The 21,567-nt window shown below is 45.2% G+C and overlaps 1 protein-coding gene across 3 annotated transcripts in view; it reads left to right on the forward strand.

Moving 5' to 3' along the window:
• Positions 1-2,821: 2,821 nt before the first annotated feature.
• nars2 (asparaginyl-tRNA synthetase 2, mitochondrial) overlaps positions 2,822-21,567 on the forward strand; it is a 45,623-nt gene continuing 26,877 nt past the window's right edge. Inside the window, exons 1-3 of one of the 3 annotated variants that reach the window (XM_052468718.1) lie at positions 2,822-2,854; positions 5,094-5,203; positions 16,053-16,173. Coding sequence is in view for 2 of the 3 variants with exons in the window: in XM_052468716.1 (XP_052324676.1) it covers positions 3,603-3,749; positions 5,094-5,203; positions 16,053-16,173 (378 nt within the window). In the remaining variant the exon portion in view is untranslated. Of the gene's footprint in view, positions 2,855-3,104; positions 3,750-5,093; positions 5,204-16,052; positions 16,174-21,567 lie in introns of those variants that run through there. The other 2 variants (XM_052468716.1, XM_052468717.1) reach the window with 2 other exon arrangements.

Below are 21,567 nucleotides of genomic sequence, written 5' to 3' on the forward strand. Positions count from 1 at the left end.
ATCTGGGGCACCTTCCTCCACCCATTCTTACATTACATCTGGGGGCACCTTCCTCCACCCATTCTTACATTACATCTGGGGGCACATTACATCCTCCACCCATTCTTCCTCCACCCATTCTTACATTACATCTGGGGCACCTTCCTCCATCCATTCTTACATTGCATCTGGGGCACCTTCCTCCACCCATTCTTACATTGCATCTGGGGGCACCTTCCTCCACCCATTCTTACATTACATCTGGGGCGCCTTCCTCCACCCATTCTTACATTACATCTGGGGGCACCTCCCCACCCATTCTTACATTACATCTGGGGGCACCTTCCTCCACCCATTCTTACATTACATCTGGGGCACCTTCCTCCACCCATTCTTACATTACATCTGGGGGCACCTTCCTCCACCCATTCTTACATTACATCTGGGGGCACCTTCCTCCACCCATTCTTACATTACATCTGGGGGCACCTCCCCTCCACCCATTCTTACATTACATCTGGGGGCACCTTCCTCCACCCATTCTTACATTACATCTGGGGCACCTTCCTCCACCCATTCTTACATTACATCTGGGGCACCTTCCTCCACCCATTCTTACATTACATCTGGGGGCACCTTCCTCCACCCATTCTTACATTACATCTGGGGGCACCTTCCTCCACCCATTCTTACATTACATCTGGGGGCACCTTCCTCCACCCATTCTTACATTACATCTGGGGGCACCTTCCTCCACCCATTCTTACATTACATCTGGGGGCACCTTCCTCCACCCATTCTTACATTACATCTGGGGGCACCTTCCTCCACCCATTCTTACATTACATCTGGGGGCACCTTCCTCCACCCATTCTTACATTACATCTGGGGGGCACCTTCCTCCACCCATTCTTACATTACATCTGGGGGCACCTTCCTCCACCCATTCTTACATTACATCTGGGGGGCACCTCCCTCCACTCATTCTGACATTACATCTGGGGGCACCTTCCTCCACCCATTCTTACATTAAATCTGGGGGGCACCTCCCTCCACCCATTCTTACATTACATCTGGGGGCAACTCCCTCCACCCATTCTTACATTACATCTGGGGGGGCCCCGACACCCATTCTTACATTACATCTGGGGGGCCCCGAACACCCATTCTTACATTACATCTGGCGGGCCCCCGACACCCATTCTTACATTACATCTGGGGGCACCTCCCTCCACCCATTCTTACATTACATCTGGGGGCCCCCAACACCCATTCTTACATTACATCTGGGGGCCCCCGACACCCATTCTTACATTACATCTGGGGGGCCCCCAACACCCATTCTTACATTACATCTGGGGGGCCCCCGACACCCATTCTTACATTACATCTGGGGGCACCTTCCTCCACCCATTCTTACATTACATCTGGGGCCCCCCGACACCCATTCTTACATTACATCTGGGGGGCCCCCAACACCCATTCTTACATTACATCTGGGGGGCCCCCGACACCCATTCTTACATTACATCTGGGGGGCCCCCGACACCCATTCTTACATTACATCTGGGGGGCCCCCAACACCCATTCTTACATTACATCTGGGGGGCCCCCGACACCCATTCTTACATTACATCTGGGGGGCCCCCGACACCCATTCTTACATTACATCTGGGGGGCCCCCGACACCCCCCGATAAAATATATAAATAATAACAACATGTCCCCACATCCCCTGAGTCTATTTTCGTCCTTTATAACTGTGTATTAGACACCTACATTATTATTGTTAATGTAACGGATGTCAAACGGCTAGCTTAGTTAGCCGTGGTGCGCGCTAACGATGCTTCGAGGGTGACTGTTGTTGATGTGTGCAGAGGGTCCCCGGTTCGCGCCCGGGTATGGGGCGAGGGGACGGTCTAAAGTTATACTGTTACATTAACGTCCTACATCATCTGCCTTCATGAGGATTCGGGAAATATCAAATCACAGACACAGGTCAGAGGTCAGAGAGCGGGAAACAAATGCGACATTGAGTTGCCATAGCCAATGGCAAATAAAGAAAGCATCACTTCCAGGAGGAATATACTGCAGTAACACACAGTGTATTTAATCATGTTCTCTGCGGTCATTTCAGAAATGTAAAATCCCCATAAAATGTTAGTGAACAAATTGTTTTATTTGGATCACATCAAAGACAGTACATTCAATGTAATTGAAATAATTTATACAAATTATTCAATTATTTTAGTGTGATGTGTTATTTTGACCTCTTTGTCCTTTAAATAAGGAACTACATCTACCAGAAGGAATAAGAGCACGAGTCAAATTCGTAGGGAGATTGAGGGGATTCGATTGATCTTGCCAGGGTGCCCGATTAGAGGTGTTTTAACATGGTGAAAGTTGATCGCATTCGTTTTGGAACCGAGCTTCCTCTTTGGCATGAGGTCAAAAGAACAGTGACGTAATTAAGCACGATGAGTATGGTTAGAAGTGTGTGTATAAATAAACCTTTATGAAAACCCCGCGGTTTTCACATGGAAAAGTGATTTTACTTCCAAACTGAAACGAGTTTGAAAAAATTCAAACATATATTTGACGGAAAAGGGATTGTATGTTTCTGGACGATGCACTATGCTGACAAAGATTTTTATAAATAAACCGAGATAGACCATCACCTGTCGTTTCAAACGGAAACAAATGAGTCATAGTGGGCAGAGCCATAAACGAGCTAGCGAGATTCTATTGGCCCGTTCTAGCAGACAGTTCCATATTTCCGTTAGGGAACGCCTACTCTGTAAATAGCGCGTGTGCCATAACTAATTTCACCTTTGCACTCCTAATCAACGACATTAAAGAAAAAACGTTGTCTAGAGGTAAGGCCTACCAAACTTGATCCACTCTTTTGCAACATATTCTAGTTTTGTGAACAGAAAACTGTATTGAGATCAAATGTTTCGTCGATGAGAAAATTTGAAGAATATCGATAAAAATCCATCTCGTTATATCTCCTCCCACTTCCCGTCACTTGGCTTCCTCTCACGACCATAATTTGCTAGTGATTGGAAATGTCAAGCGGATGCTTTAAAAAAAAAATTTACAATCCGGTGAAATATCTGTGTCATTGTTCAATCTGTGATGCTGCCTTGTTGACAACATAAACGGTGCAGATTTAGAGACGGGACGTTTTTTCCCGGTCACGTCTCTGGTCATGGACCAGTACCACACGGTTCAGCACAGTCATACCAATAGCCAACCGCCGTTCAACCCCATAGAAGAAAACGAAGAAGAAGGAGCACCAATAGCCAACCGTCGTTCAACCACATAGAAGAAAACGAAGAAGAAGGAGCACCAATAGCCAACCGTCGTTCAACCACATAGAAGAGGACGAAGAAGAAGGAGCACCAATAGCCAGAGACACAGACGGGAAGTGATCTTCAACCAGGATACACGGGACAACGTGAATGTCAACTAGTGTTTTATAAACTGAATTTAACCGTCATAATGAAGAACTCGTCTACCTCTTTTGTATTTGAGTAATTGTAGCTCCATATTGCATAATATAGCGTCTGTAACTAAACTATTTATTTGTTCAACGTCGACATTTAGAGGCATATAGTAACAATGTTGCCGGCTAATAGGTTGTGGTTGTCTGAAGCAGCTCTTGGAATGTGGCAAAGCCTTCGATATTACTGCCAGGAGACACCCAGAAAGCTCAGAATATGCGAGGCAATCTCACATTTAGAAGTGGGAACAAAAATCAAAGTGCAGGTATTGTAATTGTGTCTACGGTAGACCGTCATTGTAAATGAAGAATTTATTCTCAACTGACATGCCTTGTTAAATGTTAAATAAAACACGGTCATGAATGAATGAATGAGAAGTGAATGAATGAATGACCCTCAGAGCTCTGCTGCTCAGTGTGCATCACTGCTACTGTCATTTCCAAATATTACATTTGTAACTTCATTTCTGAAAGGTTAATTACAGACTACTGTATTTAGCTATTTCACTCAGGACCGGGTTGGTCAAAGTGTATCGATAGTGTAATGTACTGTCCCTCCTGTGGTGAAGAAATGTATTGTCTATGCCTGTGATTTGTGGTTGTCCCACCTAACTAGCTATCTTTAAGATGAATCCTGTAAATGACTAAAATGTTGTCGTTTTAAAACGCAGTTGTCATACTTGAGTAAAAGTAAAAATACCTTAATAGAAAATGAGTCAAGTGAAAGTCACCCAGTGATATACAATACTACTTGAGTAAAAGCCAAAGTATTTGGTTTGAAATATACTTAAGTATCAAAAGTATATTTAATTGCTAAAATATACTTAAGTATCAAAAGAGAAAGTATTAATAAAACCAGATGTCTTTCTGTTTTATTTACAGGTAGCCAGGGTCACACTCCACCACATAGCATTTACAGTGTGTGTGAATTGGACCATTTTACTGTCCTGCTAAGCATTCAAAATGTAATGAGTTATTTTGGGTGTCAAGGAAAATGTAAGGAGTAGAAAGTACATTATTTTCTCTTGGAATGTAGTAAAGTAAAAGTTGTCAAAATATCAAAAGTAAAGTACAGATACCCCCCCCAAAAATGACTTCAGTAGTACTATTTTTATTTTTAAGTACTTTACACCACTGTGTCCCCCTGATATCCTACGGCTGAACTGGTCAAAGTCTATAATGTGGCCTCCCAGGTGGCGCAGTGGTCTAAGGCACTGCATCGCAGCGCTAGCTGTGCCACCAGAGACTCTGGGTTCGCGAGGGTTCGGCCGGTAGGGATGTCCTTGTCTCATCGCGCACCAGCGACTCCTGTGGCGGGCCGGGCACAGTGCGCGCTAGCCAAGGTCGCCAGGTTGACGTTGTTTTCTCCGACACATTGGTGCGGCTGTCTTCCGAGTTGGATGCGGGCTGTGTTAAGCAGTGCGGCTTGGTTGGGTTGTGTTTCGGAGGACGCATGACTTTCGACCTTCGTCTCTCCCGGGAGTTGTAGCGATGAGACAAGATAGTAACTACAAATAATTGGATACTATGAAATTGGGGAGAAAAAGGGGGTAAAATTCAACAAAAAAGTCTATAATGTACTGTAATATACCGTCTCTCTGATATCCTAGGGCTGGGTTCGCTCTGTGAGACCCCAGAAGGAGAATCTGTTCCTCCATGTGAATGACGGGAGCTCCCTTCAGTCTCTACAGGTAGTGGCCAGCTCAGAGCTCAACCACAGGTGAGGATGTACCTGAAGGCTACCTTTTATTATAGCACCCTCTTCCCTGTATAGTGCACTACTTTAGACCAGGGCCCATAGCACCCTCTTCCCTGTATAGTGCACTACTTTAGACCAGGGCCCATAGCACCCTCTTCCCTGTATAGTGTACTACTTTAGACCAGGGCCCATAGTACCCTCTTCCCTGTATAGTGCACTACTTTAGACCAGGGCCCATAGCACCCTCTTCCCTGTATAGTGTACTACTTTAGACCAGGGCCCATAGCACCCTCTTCCCTGTATAGTGTACTACTTTAGACCAGGGCCCATAACACCCTCTTCCCTGTATAGTGTACTACTTTAGACCAGGGCCCATAGCACCCTCTTCCCTGTATAGTGTACTACTTTAGACCAGGGCCCATAGCACCCTCTTCCCTGTATAGTGTACTACTTTAGACCAGGGCCCATAGCACCCTCTTCCCTGTATAGTGTACTACTTTAGACCAGGGCCCATAGCACCCTCTTCCCTGTATAGTGTACTACTTTAGACCAGGGCCCATAGCACCCTCTTCCCCCTGTATAGTGCACCTCTTTTAGACCAGGGCCCATACACCCTCTTCCCTGTATAGTGTACTACTTTAGACCAGGGCCCATAGCACCCTCTTCCCTGTATAGTGTACTACTTTAGACCAGGGCCCATAACACCCTCTTCCCTGTATAGTGTACTACTTTAGACCAGGGCCCATAGCACCCTCTTCCCTGTATAGTGTACTACTTTAGACCAGGGCCCATAGCACCCTCTTCCCTGTATAGTGTACTACTTTAGACCAGGGCCCATAGCACCCTCTTCCCTGTATAGTGCACTACTTTAGACCAGGGCCCATAGCACCCTCTTCCCTGTATAGTGTACTACTTTAGACCAGGGCCCATAGCACCCCCTGTTTTAGACCAGGGCCCATAGCACCCTCTTCCCTGTATAGTGTACTACTTTAGACCAGGGCCCATAGCACCCTCTTCCCACCCCCTCTTCCCTGTATAGTGTACTACTTTAGACCAGGGCCCATAGCACCCTCTTCCCTGTATAGTGCACTACTTTAGACCAGGGCCCACCCTCTTCCCTGTTTTAGGGCCCATAGCACCCTCTTCCCTGTATAGTGCACTACTTTAGACCAGGGCCCATAGCACCCTCTTCCACCCATCTTCCCTGTATAGTGTACTACTTTAGACCAGGGCCCATAGCACCCTCTTCCCTGTATAGTGTACTACTTTAGACCAGGGCCCATAACACCCTCTTCCCTGTATAGTGTACTACTTTAGACCAGGGCCCATAACACCCTCTTCCCTGTATAGTGTACTACTTTAGACCAGGGCCCATAACACCCTCTTCCCTGTATAGTGTACTACTTTAGACCAGGGCCCATAGCACCCTCTTCCCTGTATAGTGTACTACTTTAGACCAGGGCCCATAGCACCCTCTTCCCTGTATAGTGCACTACTTTAGACCAGGGCCCATAGCACCCTCTTCCCTGTATAGTGTACTACTTTAGACCAGGGCCCATAGCACCCTCTTCCCTGTATAGTGTACTACTTTAGACCAGGGCCCATAGCACCCTCTTCCCTGTATAGTGCACTACTTTAGACCAGGGCCCATAGCACCCTCTTCCCTGTATAGTGTACTACTTTAGACCAGGGCCCATAGCACCCTCTTCCCTGTATAGTGTACTACTTTAGACCAGGGCCCATAGCACCCTCTTCCCTGTATAGTGTACTACTTTAGACCAGGGCCCATAGCACCCTCTTCCCTGTGACCAGGGCCCATTTTAGACCAGGGCCCATAGCACCCTCTTCCCTGTATAGTGTACTACTTTAGACCAGGGCCCATAGCACCCTCTTCCCTGTATAGTGTACTACTTTAGACCAGGGCCCATAGCACCCTCTTCCCTGTATAGTGTACTACTTTAGACCAGGGCCCATAGCACCCTCTTCCCTGTATAGTGTACTACTTTAGACCAGGGCCCATAGCACCCTCTTCCCTGTATAGTGTACTACTTTAGACCAGGGCCCATAGCACCCTCTTCCCTGTATAGTGTACTACTTTAGACCAGGGCCCATAGCACCCTCTTCCCTGTATAGTGTACTACTTTAGACCAGGGCCCATAGCACCCTCTTCCCTGTATAGTGTACTACTTTAGACCAGGGCCCATAGCACCTCTTCCCTGTTTTAGCACCCTCTTCCCTGTATAGTGTACTACTTTAGACCAGGGCCCATAGCACCCTCTTCCCTGTATAGTGCACTACTTTAGACCCTCTTCCCAGGGCCCATAGCACCCTCTTCCCTGTATAGTGCACTACTTTAGACCAGGGCCCATAGCACCCCTCTTCCCTGTATAGTGTACTACTTTAGACCAGGGCCCATAGCACCCTCTTCCCTGTATAGTGTACTACTTTAGACCAGGGCCCATAACACCCTCTTCCCTGTATAGTGTACTACTTTAGACCAGGGCCCATAACACCCTCTTCCCTGTATAGTGTACTACTTTAGACCAGGGCCCATAACACCCTCTTCCCTGTATAGTGTACTACTTTAGACCAGGGCCCATAGCACCCTCTTCCCTGCCCATAGCACCCTCTTCCCTGTATAGTGTACTACTTTAGACCAGGGCCCATAGCACCCTCTTCCCTGTATAGTGCACTACTTTAGACCAGGGCCCATAGCACCCTCTTCCCTGTTTTAGACCAGGGCCCATAGCACCCTCTTCCCTGTATAGTGCACTACTTTAGACCAGGGCCCATAGCACCCTCTTCCCTGTTTTAGACCAGGGCCCATAACACCCTCTTCCCTGTATAGTGTACTACTTTAGACCAGGGCCCATAGCACCCTCTTCCCTGTATAGTGTACTACTTTAGACCAGGGCCCATAACACCCTCTTCCTGTATAGTGCACTACTTTAGGGACCAGGGCCCATAGCACCCTCTTCCCTGTATAGTGTACTACTTTAGACCAGGGCCCATAGCACCCTCTTCCCTCTTCCCTACTTTTAGACCAGGCCCATAGCACCCTCTTCCCTGTATAGTGTACTACTTTAGACCAGGGCCCATAGCACCCTCTTCCCTGTATAGTGTGCACTACTTTAGACCAGGGCCCATAGCACCCTCTTCCCTGTATAGTGCACTACTTTAGACCAGGACCCATAGCACCCTCTTCCCTGTTTTAGACCAGGGCCCATAGCACCCTCTTCCCTGTATAGTGCACTACTTTAGACCAGGACCCATAGCACCCTCTTCCCTGTATAGTGTACTACTTTAGACCAGGGCCCATAACACCCTCTTCCCTGTATAGTGTACTACTTTAGACCAGGGCCCATAGCACCCTCTTCCCTGTATAGTGTACCACTTTAGACCAGGACCCATAGCACCCTCTTCCCTGTGCACTACTTTAGACCAGGGCCCATAGCACCCTCTTCCCTGTTTTAGACCAGGGCCCATAACACCCTCTTCCCTGTATAGTGTACTACTTTAGACCAGGGCCCATAGCACCCTCTTCCCTGTATAGTGTACTACTTTAGACCAGGGCCCATAACACCCTCTTCCCTGTATAGTGTACTACTTTAGACCAGGGCCCATAACACCCTCTTCCCTGTATAGTGCACTACTTTAGACCAGGGCCCATAGCACCCTCTTCCCTGTATAGTGTACTACTTTAGACCAGGGCCCATAGCACCCTCTTCCCTGTATAGTGCACTACTTTAGACCAGGGCCCATAGCACCCTCTTCCCTGTATAGTGTACTACTTTAGACCAGGGCCCATAGCACCCTCTCTTCCCTGTTTTAGACCAGGGCCCATAGCACCCTCTTCCCTGTATAGTGTACTACTTTAGACCAGGGCCCATAGCACCCTCTTCCCTGTTTTAGACCAGGGCCCATAGCACCCTCTTCCCTGTATAGTGTACTACTTTAGACCAGGGCCCATAGCACCCTCTTCCCTGTATAGTGCACTACTTTAGACCAGGGCCCATAGCACCCTCTTCCCTGTTTTAGACCAGGGCCCATAGCACCCTCTTCCTGTATAGTGCACTTTTAGACCAGGGCCCATAGCACCCTCTTCCCTGTTTTAGACCAGGGCCCATAACACCCTCTTCCCTGTATAGTGTACTACTTTAGACCAGGGCCCATAGCACCCTCTTCCCTGTATAGTGTACTACTTTAGACCAGGGCCCATAGCACCCTCTTCCCTGTATAGTGTACTACTTTAGACCAGGGCCCATAACACCCTCTTCCCTGTATAGTGTACTACTTTAGACCAGGGCCCATAGCACCCTCTTCCCTGTATAGTGTACTACTTTAGACCAGGGCCCATAGCACCCTCTTCCCTGTAGACCAGGGCCCGTTTCCCTGTATAGTGTACTACTTTAGACCAGGGCCCATAGCACCCTCTTCCCTGTATAGTGCACTACTTTAGACCAGGGCCCATAGCACCCTCTTCCTGTTTTAGACCAGGGCCCATAGCACCCTCTTCCCTGTGCACTACTTTAGACCAGGGCCCATAGCACTTCCCTGTTTTAGACCAGGGCCCATAGCACCCTCTTCCCTGTATAGTGTACTACTTTAGACCAGGGCCCATAGCACCCTCTTCCCTGTATAGTGTACTACTTTAGACCAGGGCCCATAACACCCTCTTCCCTGTATAGTGTACTACTTTAGACCAGGGCCCATAGCACCCTCTTCCCTGTTTTAGACCAGGGCCCATAGCACCCTCTTCCCTGTATAGTGTACTACTTTAGACCAGGGCCCATAGCACCCTCTTCCCTGTATAGTGCACTACTTTAGACCAGGGCCCATAGCACCCTCTTCCCTGTTTTAGACCAGGGCCCATAGCAGTGTACTACTTTAGACCAGGGCCCATAGCACCCTCTTCCCTGTTTTAGACCAGGGCCCATAACACCCTCTTCCTGTATAGTGTACTACTTTAGACCAGGGCCCATAGCACCCTCTTCCCTGTATAGTGTACTACTTTAGACCAGGGCCCATAACACCCTCTTCCCTGTATAGTGTACTACTTTAGACCAGGGCCCATAACACCCTCTTCCCTGTATAGTGTACTACTTTAGACCAGGGCCCATAGCACCCTCTTCCTGTATAGTGTACTACTTTAGACCAGGGCCCATAGCACCCTCTTCCCTGTATAGTGCACTTCCCTGTTTTAGACCAGGGCCCATAACACCCTCTTCCCTGTATAGTGTACTACTTTAGACCAGGGCCCATAGCACCCTCTTCCCTGTATAGTGTACTACTTTAGACCAGGGCCCATAGCACCCTCTTCCCTGTATAGTGCACTACTTTAGACCAGGGCCCATAGCACCCTCTTCCCTGTATAGTGTACTACTTTAGACCAGGGCCCATAACACCCTCTTCCCTGTATAGTGCACTACTTTAGACCAGGGCCCATAGCACCCTCTTCCCTGTATAGTGCACTACTTTAGACCAGGGCCCATAGCACCCTCTTCCCTGTTTTAGACCAGGGCCCATAGCACCCTCTTCCCTGTATAGTGCACTACTTTAGACCAGGGCCCATAGCACCCTCTTCCCTGTTTTAGACCAGGGCCCATAACACCCTCTTCCCTGTTTTAGACCAGGGCCCATAGCACCCTCTTCCCTGTATAGTGTACTACTTTAGACCAGGGCCCATAACACCCTCTTCCCTGTATAGTGTACTACTTTAGACCAGGGCCCATAACACCCTCTTCCCTGTATAGTGTACTACTTTAGACCAGGGCCCATAGCACCCTCTTCCCTGTATAGTGTACTACTTTAGACCAGGGCCCATAGCACCCTCTTCCCTGTATAGTGTACTACTTTAGACCAGGGCCCATAGCACCCTCTTCCCTGTATAGTGTACTACTTTAGACCAGGGCCCATAGCACCCTCTTCCCTGTATAGTGTACTACTTTAGACCAGGGCCCATAGCACCCTCTTCCCTGTATAGTGTACTACTTTAGACCAGGGCCCATAGCACCCTCTTCCCTGTATAGTGCACTACTTTAGACCAGGGCCCATAGCACCCTCTTCCCTGTATAGTGCACTACTTTAGACCAGGGCCCATAGCACCCTCTTCCCTGTATAGTGCACTACTTTAGACCAGGGCCCATAGCACCCTCTTCCCTGTTACTTTAGACCAGGGCCCATAGCACCCTCTTCCCTGTATAGTGTACTACTTTAGACCAGGGCCCATAGCACCCTCTTCCCTGTTTTGACCAGGGTAACACCCTCTTCCCTGTATAGTGTACTACTTTAGACCAGGGCCCATAGCACCCTCTTCCCTGTATAGTGTACTACTTTAGACCAGGGCCCATAACACCCTCTTCCCTGTATAGTGTACTACTTTAGACCAGGGCCCATAGCACCCTCTTCCCTGTATAGTGTACTACTTTAGACCAGGGCCCATAGCACCCTCTTCCTGTATAGTGTACTACTTTAGACCAGGGCCCATAGCACCCTCTTCCCTGTATAGTGTATAGTGTACTACTTTAGACCAGGGCCCATAGCACCCTCTTCCCTGTATGTTACTTTAGACCAGGGCCCATAGCACCCTCTTCCCTGTATAGTGCACTACTTTAGACCAGGGCCCATAGCACCCATAACACCCTCTTCCCTGTATAGTGTACTACTTTAGACCAGGGCCCATAGCACCCTCTTCCCTGTATAGTGTACTACTTTAGACCAGGGCCCATAGCACCCTCTTCCCTGTATAGTGTACTACTTTAGACCAGGGCCCATAGCACCCTCTTCCCTGTATAGTGTACTACTTTAGACCAGGGCCCATAGCACCCCTCTTCCCTGTATAGTGTACTACTTTAGACCAGGGCCCATAGCACCCTCTTCCCTGTATAGTGTACTACTTTAGACCAGGGCCCATAGCACCCTCTTCCCTGTATAGTGCACCCTCTTCCTACTTTAGACCAGGGCCCATAGCACCCTCTTCCCTGTATAGTGTACTACTTTAGACCAGGGCCCATAGCACCCTCTTCCCTGTATAGTGCACTACTTTAGACCAGGGCCCATAGCACCCTCTTCCCTGTATAGTGCACTACTTTAGACCAGGGCCCATAGCACCCTCTTCCCTGTATAGTGTACTACTTTAGACCAGGGCCCATAACACCCTCTTCCCTGTATAGTGTACTACTTTAGACCAGGGCCCATAGCACCCTCTTCCCTGTATAGTGTACTACTTTAGACCAGGACCCATAGCACCCTCTTCCCTGTTTTAGACCAGGGCCCATAGCACCCTCTTCCCTGTATAGTGCACTACTTTAGACCAGGACCCATAACACCCTCTTCCCTGTATAGTGTACTACTTTAGACCAGGGCCCATAGCACCCTCTTCCCTGTATAGTGTACTACTTTAGACCAGGGCCCATAGCACCCTCTTCCCTGTATAGTGTACTACTTTAGACCAGGGCCCATAACACCCTCTTCCCTGTATAGTGCACTACTTTAGACCAGGGCCCATAGCACCCTCTTCCCTGTATAGTGTACTACTTTAGACCAGGGCCCATAACACCCTCTTCCCTGTATAGTGTACTACTTTAGACCAGGACCCATAGCACCCTCTTCCCTGTATAGTGTACTACTTTAGACCAGGACCCATAGCACCCTCTTCCCTGTATAGGGTACTACTTTAGACTAGGGCCCATAGCACCCTCTTCCCTGTATAGTGCACTACTTTAGACCAGGACCCATAGCACCCTCTTCCCTGTTTTAGACTTGGGCCCATAGCACCCTCTTCCCTGTATAGTGTACTACTTTAGACCAGGACCCATAGCACCCTCTTCCCTGTATAGTGTACTACTTTAGACCAGGGCCCATAGCACCCTCTTCCCTGTTTTAGACCAGGACCCATAGCACCCTCTTCCCTGTATAGTGTACTACTTTAGACCAGGACCCATAGCACCCTCTTCCCTGTATAGTGTACTACTTTAGACCAGGACCCATAGCACCCTCTTCCCTGTATAGTGTACTACTTTAGACCAGGACCCATAGCACCCTCTTCCCTGTATAGTGTACTACTTTAGACCAGGGCCCATAGCACCCTCTTCCCTGTATAGTGTACTACTTTAGACCAGGGCCCATAACACCCTCTTCCCTGTATAGTGTACTACTTTAGACCAGGGCCCATAGCACCCTCTTCCCTGTTTTAGACCAGGGCCCATAGCACCCTCTTCCCTGTATAGTGTACTACTTTAGACCAGGGCCCATAGCACCCTCTTCCTGTATAGTGCACTACTTTAGACCAGGGCCCATAGCACCCTCTTCCCTGTTTTAGACCAGGGCCCATAGCACCCTCTTCCCTGTATAGTGCACTACTTTAGACCAGGGCCCATAGCACCCTCTTCCCTGTTAGTGTACTACTGTTTTAGACCAGGGCCCATAGCACCCTCTTCCCTGTATAGTGTACTACTTTAGACCAGGGCCCATAACACCCTCTTCCCTGTATAGTGTACTACTTTAGACCAGGACCCATAGCACCCTCTTCCCTGTATAGTGTACTACTTTAGACCAGGGCCCATAGCACCCTCTTCCCTGTATAGTGTACTACTTTAGACCAGGGCCCATAGCACCCTCTTCCCTGTATAGTGTACTACTTTAGACCAGGGCCCATAGCACCCTCTTCCCTGTATAGTGTACTACTTTAGACCAGGGCCCATAGCACCCTCTTCCCTGTATAGTGTACTACTTTAGACCAGGACCCATAGCACCCTCTTCCCTGTATAGTGCACTACTTTAGACCAGGGCCCATAACACCCTCTTCCCTGTATAGTGCACTACTTTAGACCAGGGCCCATAGCACCCTCTTCCCTGTATAGTGTACTACTTTAGACCAGGGCCCATAACACCCTCTTCCCTGTTTTAGACCAGGGCCCATAGCACCCTCTTCCCTGTATAGTGCACTACTTTAGACCAGGGCCCATAGCACCCTCTTCCCTGTATAGTGCACTACTTTAGACCAGGGCCCATAGCACCCTCTTCCCTGTAAAGTGTACTACTTTAGACCAGGGCCCATAGCACCCTCTTCCCTGTATAGTGCACTACTTTAGACCAGGGCCCACAGCACCCTCTTCCCTGTTTTAGACCAGGGCCCATAGCACCATCTTCCCTGTATAGTGCACTACTTTAGACCAGGGTCCATAACACCCTCTTCCCTGTATAGTGTACTACTTTAGACCAGGGCCCATAGCACCCTCTTCCCTGTATAGTGTACTACTTTAGACCAGGGCCCATAACACCCTCTTCCCTGTATAGTGTACTACTTTAGACCAGGGCCCATAGCACCCTCTTCCCTGTATAGTGCACTACTTTAGACCAGGGCCCATAGCACCCTCTTCCCTGTATAGTGTACTACTTTAGACCAGGGCCCATAACACCCTCTTCCCTGTTTTAGACCAGGGCCCATAACACCCTCTTCCCTGTATAGTGTACTACTTTAGACCAGGGCCCATAGCACCCTCTTCCCTGTATAGTGCACTACTTTAGACCAGGGCCCATAGCACCCTCTTCCCTGTATAGTGTACTACTTTAGACCAGGGTCCATAACACCCTCTTCCCTGTATAGTGCACTACTTTAGACCAGGGCCCATAACACCCTCTTCCCTGTTTTAGACCAGGGCCCATAACACCCTCTTCCCTGTATAGTGCACTACTTTAGACCAGGGCCCATAACACCCTCTTCCCTGTTTTAGACCAGGGCCCATAGCACCCTCTTCCCTGTATAGTGTACTACTTTAGACCAGGGCCCATAGCACCCTCTTCCCTGTATAGTGCACTACTTTAGACCAGGGCCCATAGCACCCTCTTCCCTGTATAGTGCACTACTTTAGACCAGGGCCCATAACACCCTCTTCCCTGTATAGTGTACTACTTTAGACCAGGGCCCATAACACCCTCTTCCCTGTATAGTGTACTACTTTAGACCAGGGCCCATAGCACCCTCTTCCCTGTATAGTGCACTACTTTAGACCAGGGCCCATAGCACCCTCTTCCCTGTATAGTGCACTACTTTAGACCAGGGCCCATAGCACCCTCTTCCCTGTATAGTGTACTACTTTAGACCAGGGTCCATAACACCCTCTTCCCTGTATAGTGCACTACTTTAGACCAGGGCCCATAGCACCCTCTTCCCTGTATAGTGTACTACTTTAGACCAGGGCCCATAGCACCCTCTTCCCTGTATAGTGTACTACTTTAGACCAGGGCCCATAGTACCCTCTTCCCTGTATAGTGCACTACTTTAGACCAGGGCCCATAGCACCCTCTTCCCTGTATAGTGTACTACTTTAGACCAGGGCCCATAGTACCCTCTTCCCTGTATAGTGCACTACTTTAGACCAGGGCCCATAACACCCTCTTCCCTGTATAGTGCACTACTTTAGACCAGGGCCCATAGCACCCTCTTCCCTGTATAGTGTACTACTTTAGACCAGGGCCCATAGTACCCTCTTCCCTGTATAGTGCACTACTTTAGACCAGGGCCCATAGCACCCTCTTCCCTGTATAGTGCACTACTTTAGACCAGGGCCCATAGTACCCTCTTCCCTGTATAGTGTACTACTTTAGACCAGGGCCCATAGTACCCTCTTCCCTGTATAGTGTACTACTTTAGACCAGGGCCCATAACACCCTCTTCCCTGTTTTAGACCAGGGCCCATAACACCCTCTTCCCTGTTTTAGACCAGGGCCCATAACACCCTCTTCCCTTCGGGTTGAAGTGACTTGTGTAGTTATGTGATATATTACTATATTATTACCTGTCATGAGTCATTTTCATTGACTTGATTATCACTTCTCTGTTCTTTCCTGGTTGGTTCTTCTTCTCCAGACTGCTGACGTTTGGGAGTGCTGTGGAGATCTCAGGAATCCTGGTCACCAGTCCCAGCCGCAAGCAGGACGTGGAACTGCAGGCTGACCAGATAGATGTGGTTGGAGAATGTAACCCTGTGGTAAATATATAACCAGATAGATGTGGTTGGAGAATGTAACCCTGTGGTAAATATATAACCAGATAGATGTGGTTGGAGAATGTAAATATATAACCAGATAGATGTGGTTGGAGAATGTAACCCTGTGGTAAATATATAACCAGATAGATGTGGTTGGAGAATGTAAATATATAACCAGATAGATGTGGTTGGAGAATGTAAATATATAACCAGATAGATGTGGTTGGAGAATGTAAATATATAACCTGATAGATGTGGTTGGAGAATGTAAATATATAACCAGATAGATGTGGTTGGAGAATGTAAATATATAACCTGATAGATGTGGTTGGAGAATGTAAATATATAACCTGATAGATGTGGTTGGAGAATGTAAATATATAACCAGATAGATGTGGTTGGAGAATGTAACCCTGTGGTAAATATATAACCAGATAGATGTGGTTGGAGAATGTAAATATATAACCACATAGATGTGGTTGGAGAATGTAAATATATAACCAGATAGATGTGGTTGGAGAATGTAAATATATAACCTGATAGATGTGGTTGGAGAATGTAACCCTGTGGTAAATATATAACCTGATTGATGTGGTTGGAGAATGTAAATATATAACCTGATAGATGTGGTTGGAGAATGTAACCCTGTGGTAAATATATAACCAGATAGATGTGGTTGGAGAATGTAACCCTGTGGTAAATATATAACCAGATAGATGTGGTTGGAGAATGTAAATATATAACCTGATAGATGTGGTTGGAGAATGTAACCCTGTGGTAAATATATAACCAGATAGATGTGGTTGGAGAATGTAACCCTGTGGTAAATATATAACCTGATAGATGTGGTTGGAGAATGTAAATATATAACCTGATAGATGTGGTTGGAGAATGTAAATATTTAACCTGATAGATGTGGTTGGAGAATGTAAATATATAACCTGATAGATGTGGTTGGAGAATGTAAATATATAACCTGATAGATGTGGTTGGAGAATGTAAATATATAACCTGATAGATGTGGTTGGAGAATGTAAATATATAACCTGATAGATGTGGTTGGAGAATGTAAATATATAACCAGATAGATGTGGTTGGAGAATGTAACCCTGTGGTAAATATATAACCAGATAGATGTGGTTGGAGAATGTAAATATATAACCACATAGATGTGGTTGGAGAATGTAAATATATAACCAGATAGATGTGGTTGGAGAATGTAAATATATAACCTGATAGATGTGGTTGGAGAATGTAACCCTGTGGTAAATATATAACCTGATTGATGTGGTTGGAGAATGTAAATATATAACCTGATATATGTGGTTGGAGAATGTAACCCTGTGGTAAATATATAACCAGATAGATGTGGTTGGAGAATGTAACCCTGTGGTAAATATATAACCAGATAGATGTGGTTGGAGAATGTAAATATATAACCAGATAGATGTGGTTGGAGAATGTAAATATATAACCTGATAGATGTGGTTGGAGAATGTAACCCTGTGGTAAATATATAACCTGATAGATGTGGTTGGAGAATGTAACCCTGTGGTAAATATATAACCAGATAGATGTGGTTGGAGAATGTAAATATATAACCAGATAGATGTGGTTGGAGAATGTAAATATATAACCTGATAGATGTGGTTGGAGAATGTAAATATATAACCTGATAGATGTGGTTGGAGAATGTAAATATTTAACCTGATAGATGTGGTTGGAGAATGTAAATATATAACCTGATAGATGTGGTTGGAGAATGTAAATATATAACCTGATTGATGTGGTTGGAGAATGTAACCCTGTGGTAAATATATAACCAGATAGATGTGGTTGGAGAATGTAACCCTGTGGTAAATATAGAACCTGATTGATGTGGTTGGAGAATGTAACCCTGTGGTAAATATATAACCTGATAGATGTGGTTGGAGAATGTAAATATATAACCAGATAGATGTGGTTGGAGAATGTAAATATATAACCAGATAGATGTGGTTGGAGAATGTAAATATATAACCTGATAGATGTGGTTGGAGAATGTAAATATATAACCAGATAGATGTGGTTGGAGAATGTAAATATATAACCTGATTGATGTGGTTGGAGAATGTAAATATATAACCAGATAGATGTGGTTGGAGAATGTAACCCTGTGGTAAATATATAACCAGATAGATGTGGTTGGAGAATGTAACCCTGTGGTAAATATATAACCAGATAGATGTGGTTGGAGAATGTAACCCTGTGGTAAATATATAACCAGATAGATGTGGTTGGAGAATGTAACCCTGTGGTAAATATATAACCAGATAGATGTGGTTGGAGAATGTAACCCTGTGGTAAATATATAACCAGATAGATGTGGTTGGAGAATGTAACCCTGTGGTAAATATATAACCAGATAGATGTGGTTGGAGAATGTAACCCTGTGGTAAATATATAACCAGATAGATGTGGTTGGAGAATGTAACCCTGTGGTAAATATATAACCTGATAGATGTGGTTGGAGAATGTAAATATATAACCAGATAGATGTGGTTGGAGAATGTAAATATATAACCAGATAGATGTGGTTGGAGAATGTAAATATATAACCTGATAGATGTGGTTGGAGAATGTAAATATATAACCAGATAGATGTGGTTGGAGAATGTAAATATATAACCAGATAGATGTGGTTGGAGAATGTAAATATATAACCTGATTGATGTGGTTGGAGAATGTAAATATATAACCAGATAGATGTGGTTGGAGAATGTAACCCTGTGGTAAATATATAACCTGATTGATGTGGTTGGAGAATGTAACCCTGTGGTAAATATATAACCTAATTGATGTGGTTGGAGAATGTAACCCTGTGGTAAATATATAACCTGATTGATGTGGTTGGAGAATGTAACCCTGTGGTAAATATATAACCAGATAGATGTGGTTGGAGAATGTAACCCTGTGGTAAATATATAACCTGATTGATGTGGTTGAGAATGTAACCCTGTGGTAAATATATAACCTGATTGATGTGGTTGGAGAATGTAACCCTGTGGTAAATATATAACCTGATTGATGTGGTTGGAGAATGTAACCCTGTGGTAAATATATAACCAGATAGATGTGGTTGGAGAATGTAACCCTGTGGTAAATATATAACCAGATAGATGTGGTTGGAGAATGTAACCCTGTGGTAAATATATAACCAGATAGATGTGGTTGGAGAATGTAACCCTGTGGTAAATATATAACCTGATTGATGTGGTTGGAGAATGTAAATATATAACCTGATAGATGTGGTTGGAGAATGTAAATATATAACCAGGTAGATGTGGTTGGAGAATGTAACCCTGTGGTAAATATATAACCTGATAGATGTGGTTGGAGAATGTAAATATATAACCTGATAGATGTGGTTGGAGAATGTAAATATATAACCAGATAGATGTGGTTGGAGAATGTAACCCTGTGGTAAATATATAACCAGATAGATGTGGTTGGAGAATGTAACCCTGTGGTAAATATATAACCTGATTGATGTGGTTGGAGAATGTAAATATATAACCTGATAGATGTGGTTGGAGAATGTAAATATATAACCTGATAGATGTGGTTGGAGAATGTAAATATATAACCTGATAGATGTGGTTGGAGAATGTAACCCTGTGGTAAATATATAACCTGATTGATGTGGTTGGAGAATGTAACCCTGTGGTAAATATATAACCTAATTGATGTGGTTGGAGAATGTAACCCTGTGGTAAATATATAACCTGATAGATGTGGTTGGAGAATGTAACCCTGTGGTAAATATATAACCTAATTGATGTGGTTGGAGAATGTAACCCTGTGGTAAATATATAACCAGATAGATGTGGTTGGAGAATGTAAATATATAACCTGATAGATGTGGTTGGAGAATGTAACCCTGTGGTTAATATATAACCAGATAGATGTGGTTGGAGAATGTAAATATATAACCTGATAGATGTGGTTGGAGAATGTAACCCTGTGGTAAATATATAACCTGATTGATGTGGTTGGAGAATGTAACCCTGTGGTAAATATATAACCAGATAGATGTGGTTGGAGAATGTAACCCTGTGGTAAATATTTAACCTGATAGATGTGGTTGGAGAATGTAAATATATAACCAGATAGATGTGGTTGGAGAATGTAACCCTGTGGTAAATATATAACCAGATAGATGTGGTTGGAGAATGTAACCCTGTGGTAAATATATAACCTGATTGATGTGTTTGGAGAATGTAAATATATAACCTGATTGATGTGGTTGGAGAATGTAACCCTGTGGTAAATATATAACCTGATAGATGTGGTTGGAGAATGTAACCCTGTGGTAAATATATAACCAGATAGATGTGGTTGGAGAATGTAACCCTGTGGTAAATATATAACCTGATAGATGTGGTTGGAGAATGTAAATATATAACCTGATAGATGTGGTTGGAGAATGTAACCCTGTGGTAAATATATAACCTGATTGATGTGGTTGGAGAATGTAACCCTGTGGTAAATATATAACCTGATAGATGTGGTTGGAGAATGTAAATATATAACCACATAGATGTGGTTGGAGAATGTAACCCTGTGGTAAATATATAACCTGATTGATGTGGTTGGAGAATGTAACCCTGTGGTAAATATATAACCACATAGATGTGGTTGGAGAATGTAAATATATAACCTGATTGATGTGTTTGGAGAATGTAACCCTGTGGTAAATATATAACCTAATTGATGTGGTTGGAGAATGTAACCCTGTGGTAAATATATAACCTGATTGATGTGGTTGGAGAATGTAACCTGTGGTAAATATATAACCAGATAGATGTGTTTGGAGAATGTAACCCTGTGGTAAATATATAACCTAATTGATGTGGTTGGAGAATGTAAATATATAACCTGATTGATGTGGTTGGAGAATGTAACCCTGTGGTAAATATATAACCAGATAGATGTGGTTGGAGAATGTAACCCTGTGGTAAATATATAACCAGATAGATGTGGTTGGAGAATGTAACCCTGTGGTAAATATATAACCTGATTGATGTGTTTGGAGAATGTAACCCTGTGGTAAATATATAACCTAATTGATGTGGTTGGAGAATGTAACCCTGTGGTAAATATATAACCAGATAGATGTGTTTGGAGAATGTAACCCTGTGGTAAATATATAACCTGATTGATGTGGTTGGAGAATGTAAATATATAACCTGATTGATGTGGTTGGAGAATGTAACCCTGTGGTAAATATATAACCAGATAGATGTGGTTGGAGAATGTAACTCTGTGGTAAATATATAACCTGATTGATGTGGTTGGAGAATGTAACCCTGTGGTAAATATATAACCTGATTGATGTGTTTGGAGAATGTAACT

This window comes from Oncorhynchus keta, chromosome 18 (genome assembly GCF_023373465.1).
Source record: "Oncorhynchus keta strain PuntledgeMale-10-30-2019 chromosome 18, Oket_V2, whole genome shotgun sequence".
Lineage (NCBI taxonomy): Eukaryota > Metazoa > Chordata > Actinopteri > Salmoniformes > Salmonidae > Oncorhynchus > Oncorhynchus keta.